The following is a 12,294-nucleotide window of genomic DNA, read 5'->3' as shown; positions in this document are numbered from 1 at the left end:
ATAATATTTCAGCAACTATTAAAGATGTAGTATTTCAGAACATACCAATAGAGAGCCATTTAGAAATCAAGACATAGAATGCCAATTAGTGATAATTTACAAGGCTGCCTATAATTTAAGGACTTTTATTCAAAACCTAGGCTCCTACCCCAACCCCAAAGACAGCTAAGGGTGAAGTAGGGCCCGAACACCAAAATACTACCCAAATGATTCTGAAGCTCACCCAAGGCTAGAGATTGCTGTTTTAGGCATATGTTAATGCTAAATTCTTAACAGTTCTTTATGCCAAGCAGTGTCTCCTGAATGACACTGGGCTATAAGTATCAGTCAAGAGATAGCTTTTATATCTACTGGAATAGACAAGATAAAAATAATTCAAAGGTCAATTCTTCACTACTCTCAATAAGACAGAATTTTAAAAATCTTTTATAGCACTAATGCCCTAATAATATAAAAAGTGCTTTAATGGCCATTTCTAAAATGCTTCTCTTTTAGCCAAAAAACTTTTTGAGTTACTTTGTTAGTTAACACAATGAAGTTAAATTATGACTAGATTGACTTACTGTAACAGTCTGGCCTGCCTTCAGCACATATCTTGAGGTATATTTATAACTGACTGATGTGTCTCCAATTTTTCTGATCATCTCCCAGCCTCCCATTGGTTGATCCTACACACAGAAAGGAGGGTGGGGGGGTGTTACTTCAAAGATACAGAAAGTTGTGGGATAATCAAATAAATTAATCCATACAGGCAGTTAAACTAAGACCGCTTTATGGCCATCTTCCCACATTTCAGGTTTTCCTACTATAAAAAGAAAACACGATTTTGTCATTTTGTCAAACAGTGACTTCAACAATGAGTTAATTAGTAAGGTACTTAACTTTAAAGAGGACAGAACTGGAAGAATAAGGTATGAACCAAATTAAATAGTCAAATTCACTGGTAGATAAGGTGGGTCTTTCAAATTTACAACACTATCTAGCTGTCATAATCACAATTTTAAAATCAAGTATTGGATTACTTCAAGCTTTTAAAATAGACACATAAGCTTAGAAACAGAAGAAAATCTGTCATTTTCCTTCTGCATCTGTCCCACTTCTGCCCACATTCAGCTCTCATACATGAAAGCATAAGGGGCTCAAAAAAAGGGTCAATGGGGCTGGGCATGGTGGCCCATGCCTGTAATCCAGCACTTTAGGAGGCCAAGGTGGGTGGATCACCTGAGGTTAGGAGATGGAGACCAGCCTGGCCAACATGGTGAAACCCTGCGTAAAAATGCAAAAATCAGCAGCCGTGCTTGCGTGCACCCGTAATCCCAGCTACTCAAGAGGCTGAGGCAGGAGAATCACTTGAACCCAAGAGGTGGAGGAGCCAAGATCATGCCACTGCACTCCGACCTGGGCAACAGAGCAAGACTCAAAAAAAAAAAAAAAAAAAAGGCTACAAAGAAACCTCAGAGCCTATTCTCTTTAGTATTAAAACTGTTAGTGCTCATTAGTGCTCCTTCACTCATCCAAATTATGTATTCATCCACATGCAAGATAGTTTTAATAACTGTGGTGAGAAAAGACTAATTTTCAAAACTATTTTTGGCAGGCCCTGAACATATGTTTCAAGAAGTGACATCCATCCCACTGCCGCCTGCACGCTCCCAGACCATGCCTTCCTCTAGCATCATCTCACAACCCATCATGGCCTCCAGCTCCTTGATGCAGAGCTAGGGAAGGCCCACACTACAGAGCTCCCAAAAGCCCCAGCCCTAAATTTCAGAAATCTCTGCTATGAATACTTCATGTTTACTTTTAAACATATTTTAAAATAAGGCTTCATGCTATTTTTCATGTAAAGTATTAGCATTTGTTCATTCATTTATTTGCAGGGAAAAATATTCCCTTAATATCTGAGTCCAGGCTCTTATCTCCTTCTTTCAGTAAGCTTTTTATTAAGTTAATAACTGAAAGAATATCCACCATTTTCATCCAATTGCTCCAACTTCTTCACAAATTTGGCTAGGGCAGAGAATAATAATAACTCAGCCTCAGAACCACTGTGATAAAAGGAACATGCTTTTCAAAAAAGCCCTGGCCCTCTAAAGAAGGGTTAATGAAGCCAATCTTTAAACTACTAAGGGTACCTACCTCTTCCTCCTCCTATTTTAATTTTTATTTTATTTTATGAATTTAAGTAAAAAGGACATAAACCCTTATTCCATGAAGACTTAATGAATCCAAACAAAAACTAAGGAGCTATCACAATTGCAAGAGAACCTAGCAATCCACAGAGCCTTGCTAGGAAAAAAGGGTCCATTTTATTACCTGTTCAGAAGTGTTCTTCAAGCGGATAAATTTCCCATCAACATCAATTTCTTCGATGCAAACATTTCCAGTGGCTGAGGCGGAATGAGAGATGCTAACACTACTACTCGCCTCTGATTCTTCCACATCAACCCTCTTCCGTTTTCCTCTAGTTGTACGTACACTACGACTTGAGGATGCTCGGGATACTGTCACACGGGAAGAAGGGCTTGGAGACAGCTTCAATCTATGTGGGAAAAATAAAACAATTCATTTTTAAAACACATATGCCCTTCTCGCCTTAAAAAAAAAAAAACAAGGGCTGGGCACAGAGGCTCATGCCTGTAACCCAACAGCACTTTGGGAGGCCAAGGCAGGTGGATTGCTTGAGGTCAGGAGTTCAAGATCAGCCTGACCAACACAGTGAAATCCCGTCTCTACTAAAGATACAAAAATTAGCCAGGCGTGGTGGTGGGCACCTGTAATACTAGCTACTCGGGAGGCTAAGGCAGGAGAATGGCTTGAACCCGGGAGGCAGAGGCTGCAGTGAGCCGAGATCACCCCACTGCACTCTAGCCTGGGTGACAGAGTGAAAACCTGTCTCAAAATAATAATAATAATAATAATAATAATATCCCACCCATGCATTTCTAAAGCAAAATATTACTTACAATCTGTTAGCCAAAGCCAAAGTTTACCTTAACTAATGTAAGCTTCTTCATAAGGTGCCCATCGTCAATTTTCTTTTTAAAAAAATAACAATCTGAATGTTTTCTCTAGGGATAGAAGTAATATAACCATAATGCAAGAAGTCTGGTAGGTAGAAAGTCATCTGATCTACCACCACCCACCACAGCCACTGTTATAGTTGGTGTACTTTTTTCTCTTTTCGTACCTGTACTTTCTTATGATCATAATGGATATAATATTAAAATTATCTGGCTTTTTATCCTAAATCAGCCACTTTCCTTTTGGAACTCTTTTTTTCTTTTTCTTTTTTTTGTGAGACAGAGTTTCACTCGTCACCCAGGCTGGAGTGCAATGACACAATCTTGGCTCACTGCACACTCCACCTCCCAGGTTCAAGCAATTCTGTCTCAGCCTCCCAAGTAGCTAGGATTACAGGCGCCTGCCACCATGCCCAGCTAATTTTTGTATTTTTAGTAGAGAGGGAGTGTCACCATGTTGACCAGGCTGGTCTTGAACTCCTGACCTCATGTGATCCGCCTGCCTTGGCCTCCCAAAATGCTGGGATTACAGGCATGAGCCACCACACCTGGCCCTTTTGGAACTCTTTTCTGAGAACAGGTGTCAAAAAGATTTATACATTGGCCAGATTTAAAATATATATAAAGCCAGCCAGGCGTGGTGGCTCACACCTGTAATCCTAGCACTTTGGGAGGCTGAGGCGGGTGGATCACTTGCAGTCAGGAGTTCGAGACCAGCCTGGCCAACATGGTGAAACCTCGTCTCTACTAAAAACAAAATTAGCTGGGTGTGGTGACACGTGCCTGTAATCCCAGTTACTCAGGAGGCTGAGGTCGGGAAATCACTTGAAACCAGGAGGTGAAGGTTGTAGTGAGCCGAGAATCACACCACTGCACTCTAGCCTGGGCAACAGGGTGAGACTCAAAAATAAATAAATAAATAAATAATATGTAAAGTCTCTTTCAGCCAATTTGGCATTTTACAATATATTAAATCACCAAAACACTTAAAATCTCAAAGGAACTAATCCATCCTGATGCAGTTCAGCATTTAGTAATAATAATAAATAAACTAAGAGTACTTGAGCAACATTTTCTGTGTTGAGGTAGAAATATGATCTATTACTACCTCTATACCTAGGTGTTAAAAGAAATGACCAAGAAAATAAAGTTCTTTTAAAAATGCTATTTATTTTTATTTCAATAAAAAGGGTGACGGGCAAAAAGTGGACCATAAGGTAGGGTGACCCTTAAGTTCCTTACCTCTCTTCTTCGCCTTCTAAGAGTTTCCTGTAAGCACTGATTTCCATGTCCAGGGCTAACTTTACATCAAGAAGCTGTTCATAGTCATTCAGCTGTTGCTGCATTTGATCCCTTATTTCCGCCATCTCTCTCTCTTTGTCTGTCAGCATGCGACGAGAGTTGTCTTTTTCTTTAGCAAGCAAGTCCTCTAATTCTTGGATCCTTTCCAAACATGCTCTAGACTTAAGATGCAAGGAAACATATTTACTTTCTAGGAACATTCCAACATTAGCACCAGGCAGCTATTTTAAATCATTTCCTAGACTGGAAAACAAGTACAACCCTATGGAATCTCTAACTCACTAGAATTCAAGAGATTTTAAGAAATTAAAACCCAAAATTCCTCAAATACAAAACACAGACCTCAGGATAGTTTTGGCTGGTAAAAGAATAAAAGACATATTCCACAAATGTAAGTTCTGTAAATATACATATAATTTTTCTGTACTTAGCCAAAAAAAATGTTAAGCTGTGGTTTCGGTAAAAGTCAAGTCTGGCTCCCTCACAAAGCCTTTACTTCCAAAAGTATAAATTAAATAAAGAACTTAAAAAGATAAAAACACTGGCCCGGCGTGGTGGCTCACGCCTGTAATCCCAGCACTTTGGGAGGCCGAAGCAGGCGGATCACCTGAGGTCAGGAGTTCGAGACCAGCCTGACTAACATGGCGAAACCCCATCTCTACTAAAAATACAAAAAAAATTAGCCGGGTGTAGTGGTGGGCGCCTGTAATCCCAGCTACTTGGGAGGCTGAGGCAAGACAATCACTTGAACCCTGGAGGCAGAGGTTGCAGTGAGCCGAGATCACGCCACTGCACTCCAACATGGGCAACAGAGCGAGACTCTGTCTCAAAAAAAAAAAAAAAAAAAGATATAAACACTGACTGACAAAATAAACCTAAGAGTGGGTAAAAGTATGTTTTAGCAGACTGCTGAGGAATATTCAGAAACCAAGGAAAAGGGACTCTGGTTACTATGTGGAAGGCACTACCTAGTGTCCCTTTAGGATTGCTGGGCTATCTCATATTCAATTAGCACACAAAGGACATACAATATAGGGTGATTTGTAAAGTATTACTGTGAATATAGAAGCTGTATATTTGGCATAAAAAAATTAAAAATCACACATCCTACACCAGAAAGTTCATCTTAGAAACCTTGTGGCTCTCTGGGTAATTATTTTTCTGTGTTTCTCCATGACAGAATTCATCTCAGTAGCCTCAGAAAGTGACAACTCAAAAAGACTGATGGATAGCTTAGGCCCTCAGAATCACAAGTACCTGCAACAGAGCAGGAGAGAAAGGGCATCTAATGTGCAAAAACTAAATCTTGAAGGCTAGAGATAAAAAGGAACTACCAAATACACAAAAACTGTACTATTGCTGGTAAATTTACTTTTCACAGCAGTACAGGTTCAAAATTTTGAAACTGCTTTAACATACACTGGGGCTGAACACGTAAGTAAATGGATGATAAAAACCAGGTTTCTCACTCTCAGAGAGAAAAGATACAGGTATGTCAGAAAGGAAGCCAAAAATGAATGCTGTCGTACTAGATTCAAGTCAGAGACACCTGTATGAATTCATGTTTATCTTAATACAAATGATTAGACAAAAAAAGTTATAAGTATGTGCGTACACATGGATTAGCATACATAAAATGTTACCCACTTTCATCGGTGAGAGGGCCAAGAAGCAGTGACACCCAGTACCAGTGAGCACACTCAGTGCCCAGATCTTCATTTCTATATACCATTCTCCAATAACAAGAACCAGGGCTCCTTGGAGAATGGATAATTCTAGGACTGGGGCAGGGAAAATGCAAGATGAGCCTAGAGCATGTTATAGTACCAGAAAGCAACAAAGTGCTCAAAAAACAATGGGACACAGTGGCCAACCTGACAGAACTCCCAATGGCCAGAGATGAAACAATCTAAGCCAAAAAAGTAAATACTGCAGTATTAGCTTACAACCCAAAGTACAAAGTAAATGCCCATGGTCCATATGGACACAAACAAACAAACAAACAAACGGGGAATGGATAAATCTTTACAGAAGAATGCCATTTAATAAATGTAGATCTCCCTCCAGAATGTGCGCTTAAGTCCTGCCCTGCCCTTCACCTTTGAGGGTAGGTTGGACTTAGTGAGCTGTATTCCATGAACAGTGTATGGGAACAGAAAAATAGTAGCGCTGTTGACAGTGGAGAAACCTGACAAACACTATCTTAAACCAAACACCACCAGTGATGTCATGTGGTTATCACATACGTGCAATCCCTGATACAATGTGACAAAACGGGCACTTAAAACCCAAAACCCAGTCTAATCATGTGAAAAGCACCGGACAAATCCAAATTGGGGGACAGTCTACAGGATACCTGGACAATCTTACTCAAGACTCAAGCTCATAAAAAACAAGGAAAGCCCAAGAAATTGTCACAGACCAGGGGAGGCATGTGGCACCTGGAACAGAAAGAGGATAACAGAAACACTGGTGAAATCCAAATAGTCTGGAGACGAGTTCACAGTAATATACCAATGTCAGTTTCTTAGTTTTGACAAATATACTATGGTAACATAAGATGCTAACAACAGGGGCAAATGGGTGACAGGAAAACAAGAACTGTCTGTAGTACTTTGCCAACCTTTCTGTAAATCTAAAATTATGCCAAAGTAACAAGGTTATTTAAAAAATAATCAAGAGTCACTGTAAACCTGTTTGGGGGCAGAGGGGGTGCCTGGTTCACATGCACACAAAAAAATATATTTTTAAAGAAAAAAAATTGACCAATCAATTAATTAAATTCCAGAGTAGTATATGACTTGACATTCTATTTAGACAGGCACTCCTCTTAAGATGGATATTACAAAGGTAGTCTCTGAACCTCAGAGAACTTGCATTTAACTGCGTTTGCAAAAATCATGCTATAAATGGAGAAATCCATTTCCCCACTACCATGTTCCTTGTATTTTCTTTTTCTCCAAAAGAAAAAAAAAAGTCATGTAAGTTCAAAATGCCTCCCTTTATTTCATATATCAGAGGTAGAAGATATATTGGAATGGGCAAAAAGGTAGAATCTAAAGGAGAGTTGATGAGATATAAACTACCCAAGATTCACAGATAACCTGAGCCGAGATTTATAAACCCAATGATGTCTCTCTGTTTTGACTGCCTTTGATGTTGTAGAGCTCTTTAAGAGGGAAAAATCAAAATCTAGGTATAAAAGTTTTAAAGTTACTCTGAATCATTCTGTATTTTAAATAGAAATATTTAAATTCTATTTTCAGTAGCTGCACTTATACCCGTGTAGTGAAATATAAGGAACACAGTATGAGAAGTTAGACCTAGATTCTCCTTTCTAATTCTGCCATTAACTACCTATGGGGCTATAAGCAAGCTGTAACTAACCTCACTAAACCAGTTTCCACATAAGGAAAATGAAGAGCTCTATCTATCTAGATTATCTCAGATCTTGCCACTAACCCTAAATTTTATGACTTCTGATTATCTTGGGGTTTTCAAATTTTTTATAGTATGTAATGTAATTGTACTGGTTTATTAAGGTCTAGCTGCAACCAAAGTCTCCAGAATCTGGGTGTTAGAAAAACAAAAGTTAGAGGTGTTTTTAAGTACCATACTGTACTCTTCTCTAAGGCAAGCAGACTCTAACCAACCAATTCATTTGGTCCCAAGTCAAAAATCTAGAGATGCTATAAGCAATGTAAAATTTCTAATTCCAAAACATAACACTGCTACCATCTATATATTATTTAAATATATCTTGTAAAACCAGTATTTTAAAAGCCATGTCAATTTTAAGTAAAATTTAAAAAGTACTTCACTAACCTGAGTTATTTAACCAAAAGGAAATTCTTATGGCCTAATAGGCAGCATGATGAAACTGATATGACTCAGCAACAAACACCATTAAGACAAACAATAGGAAAATATTCAAAAAGATAAAATTTTTATTTTTGATGATTTTTTCTAAGGCTAAGATTTATCAACTAATAAAAATATTCCTCAAAATATACTGTTTACCATAAAGTCTGTTACCAATAATGAACAGAGGAAAGATTCACCCCCAGACAGAGAAATTAAAAACTATTTTGGCTAAAGGGATTGCTCGTCTCCTATCTGCTGAGGAGTTAGCTCCTGGAAACCCCCAGTGCACTGCCTAACACTACTTAAAAACCACTAAGCTAAGGTTAACAAAAAAAAACTTGCAGCCAGGCACAGTGGCTTACACCTGTAATCCCAGCATTTAAGGCAGCAGCTCACGCCTGTAATCCCTTCCATTTTGGGAGGCCAAGGTGGGCAGAGTACCTGAAGTCAGGAATTTGAAACCAACCTGGCTAACATGGTGCACCCCGTTTCTACTAAAAATACAAAGAATTAGCTGGGCTTGGTGGCACACGCCTGTAATCCCAGCTACTCAGGAGGCTGAGGCAGGAGAATCACTTGAACATGGGAAGCAGAAGTTGCAGTGAGCTGAGATCGTGCCATTGCACTCCAGCTTGGGCAACAAAAGCAAAATTCTGTCTCAAAAACAAAAAAAAAAACAACTTGTAAAAATGGGAATTCAATTAACTGGCAAACAGGGAAACAGCCTTGAACCTAGGTCAGAACACTAGCTAGGAAACAGCCTTGAAACTAGGTCAGAATAGCTATTAAGTTTCAGAGCCCACTACTACTTATTAATAACAGTCTCCTCATCCAAAGCACAGTGAAGATCAACGTCAAGAGAAGATCTGTACTAAGTAAATCAAATGGATTAGGCAGCAGCCAAAAAAATAATAATACAGTAGGAAAAAATAAAATTGAGGGATAGACAGTAACTAGTAGACAACTTACTATTAGTAAATGGAAAAGAGTAGTAAATGCCAACTTAGTACAAGAACAGAGAGGCCCATTTTTGGAAAAGTACCTGTTAAGACAGTGATATAGGCTGGCTGCAGTGGCTCACGCCTATAATCCCAACACTTTGGGAGGCCGAGGAGGGTGGATCACCTGAGGTCAGGAGTTCAAGACCGGCCTGACCAACATGGAGAAATCCTGTCTCTACTAAAAATACAAAATTAGCAGGGTGTGGTGGTGCATGCCGGTAATCCCAGCTACTAGGGAGGCTAAGGCAGGGGAATTGCTTAAACCTGGGAGGCGGAGGTTGCAGTGAGCCGAGATTGCACCATTGCACTACAGCCTGGGCTACAACAGCGAAATTCTGTCTCCAAAAAAAAAAAAAAAACAAAGACAGTGATACAGTCTGTGTGTTTGTGTTCCCATAAATTTCATGTTTAAATCCTAACCCTCAAGGTGATGCTATTAAGAGGTAGGGCCTTTGAGTGGTAATTAGATCATGAGAGGAAAGCCCTAGTGACTGGGATTCATGCCCTTATAATATAGGGCCAAGGGTGCTCATTCACCCTTCAACCATGTGAGGACACAGCAAGAAGGCACCGTCTATAAATCAGGGAACAGCCCTCACCAGGCAGATATCCAAACTGCCAGTGCCTCGATCTTGGACTTCCCAGCCTCCAAAACTGTGAGAAATAATTTCTGACATATCTGTTGTTTATAAGCTACCAAGTCAATAGTAGTTTGTTACAGCAGCCCAAAAGGACTAAGACAGATGGTGCAATGGAAAAAAAGATTATCTGTTAAATTTCTAAAAGTAAATCTTCTTTGAAGAGAATGAGGTATAAAAGGAAAAACTGGGAACCAGTAGAGAAACCCATTTATCAGTCTGCAGCCTCTGGGCACGTCATTAAACTCACCTAGATCTGTGGTTATATGGAATGAACTCAGAGGTGCTTGCAGCTCTGCTATTAAATGAAAATCTTCAAAATGCTATCAGCACAAAATAGGTTTAAAATAATTTAAAAATTTGTGACATAAGTAACAAAGCACATGATAGGCAATGTAAAAGCCCCTGTGTTAACTAAATTATTTTATATCACCCCATTTTATGGGACTCATTTTCTGCTTTATTTCTAAGTTCCTGCAATAGAGGTCATCAGTTTTATAATTAGAAAAATATTTTACTAAAAATGGTAAAAAGAAAAAGGAAGGAAGAAAAGCCTAATCAAGAGTAAAATAGGCTGGGCGCGGTGGCTCACACCTGTAATCCCAGCACTTTGGGAAGCCAAGGCGGGAGGATCATGAGGTCAGGAGATCGAGACCATCCTGGCTAACACAGTGAAACCCCATCCCTACTAAAAATACAAAAATTAGCTGGGCATGGTGGCACGCGCCTGTAGTCCCAGCTACTTGGGAGGCTGAGGCAGGAGAATGGCGTGAACCCGGGAGGCGGAGCTCACAGTGAGCCGAGATCGTACCACTGCACTCCAGCCTGGGCAACAGAGCAACACTCCATCTCAAAAAAAAGAGTAAAATAAAGTTTATTCTCATGTGGAAAATTCAAAACAAGATTTCCTCCCTTGAGGAAAATAGAAGCTGAAGTTATTTCCAAAATAATTAAGGTGACGAGTTAATTGCTGAATCATTCTGAATGCAGTATATGGAGTATATGTACTTTGTGTCCACACTGACATCACCCCAGGCTAAAACTGATCTGAAGTCGTGTCCATGCCTGCTTAAGCGGCACCTGAAGCACACCATCACACTCTGATAGGCAGCCGGTCAACACAGCCGGCAATAATGCCATTTGTCACTTAGGGGTACCAACGAATGAATGAGTCACTAAATTCTTATCGGAATATGCAAATTAAAGCTACTTTCCTGGATCCTAATTATTATATACTTTAAGCACTAAAGAATTTGTCTAGAAACACAAAGCATTTACCACCCACAAAGAATTTTTGCATGTTTTTCTTCATTTTGGTTTTCAAATGATATAAAAAAGGAATGTGTTGAGAATAACTCTGTAGAGATGAAGCTGTTAGACAGGTCAGAAGATCTGGGTCCTAGGATAAGTACAGTGAATAAACTAGCAGCCTCCTTCCTCAAGGGCAGGTCCCTTAGCTCTGTGTAATCTACTAATTAGGAACAACAGTATCTGCTCAAAGGATGTTTATGCAATGCAAAATGAACGAATCTAGAAAATACTGTGAAGATGAAAGCGCAGGATGACACCATCCTCTGTAACAGAGGGAGGAGTGACATCAGCCCGAGCAAACCAGGTAGGTGCCCATGGTGAAGGTAGCCTTCAAGTCTAACTTCTTACAGAAAGATGATTATTTACCTCTTTCTGTAGATTAGAAAGCTGGGATGAAAGGCTCTCAATTCTCATGCGGCTTTCCATCAGTTCTTCCCTGGCACTGTTGACAGTAGAAGTATTCATCTCTGATGACAGTCTGGCATTCTCAAGCTAAAAGAAGAAGCAAAGCATAGTCAGTCTTATCTAGAACTGAAACAAATAAGGAAGCATGATTCACCTCAAGGCATTTCAAACCTAAGTCCTGCTGGTAACTGGTCGATGAAACACAGGAAAAGCATCATGAAGTTTGCTGATACGGTGTGAATGATGGTAATTCTGTGTGACTTTTAGAGTTACTTCCTAAATAATGAGCTTTAAGAATGCTAATATACCTAGGCCTTTACCCAAAGCTTATTAGTTCAATATTTCATCTATTAAACCTTTAATGTCTAAGATAACACTGATAATAAGGAGACTGGGCAATAGCAACTTGACTGTGGTGGTGTCTGTAAGAAAAGAAACATCAAATAGCCCTAACCCACCAAATCCAATACAGAATGTAAACCAACAAGCAGAAAATACTAGTTTATAGACTCGTTCAAACCGGATAGAAATACTTCCTTTCAGAAGCAAAAAAAAAATAGCTCCTTGAGTAAAATACAAATCCCGTAACACTATTGCGTATGTGTGTCTCAAGCACATGCTCCTGTGTCTCCTCCCTGGCTCCCTGTGAGGCCACAGTCTGTGACTCATCCTTACTTTAGCTCTTCCACTGTCTAGCTCAATGTGTGATACTGGATAAATGTTATACAACTGAAGTTACTGCTTATAATA

At 39.5% G+C, this 12,294-nt stretch overlaps 1 protein-coding gene across 1 annotated transcript in view; it reads right to left on the bottom strand.

The window, feature by feature from the left end:
• The window catches only part of LMNB1 (lamin B1), a 62,005-nt gene that overhangs the window by 13,578 nt on the left and 36,133 nt on the right, over positions 1–12,294 (bottom strand). The window contains exons 5-8 of the mRNA XM_002815832.5: positions 11,506–11,631; positions 4,266–4,486; positions 2,317–2,542; positions 564–668 (exon numbers count right to left, since the gene is read on the bottom strand). Of these exons, the coding sequence (XP_002815878.1) occupies positions 564–668; positions 2,317–2,542; positions 4,266–4,486; positions 11,506–11,631 (678 nt within the window). The remainder of the gene's footprint in view (positions 1–563; positions 669–2,316; positions 2,543–4,265; positions 4,487–11,505; positions 11,632–12,294) is intronic.

The sequence above is a fragment of the Pongo abelii genome, chromosome 4 (genome assembly GCF_028885655.2).
Source record: "Pongo abelii isolate AG06213 chromosome 4, NHGRI_mPonAbe1-v2.0_pri, whole genome shotgun sequence".
Lineage (NCBI taxonomy): Eukaryota > Metazoa > Chordata > Mammalia > Primates > Hominidae > Pongo > Pongo abelii.
Note: the sequence above shows the minus strand (reverse complement) of the source record. Positions and strands in the feature narration are given on the sequence as shown.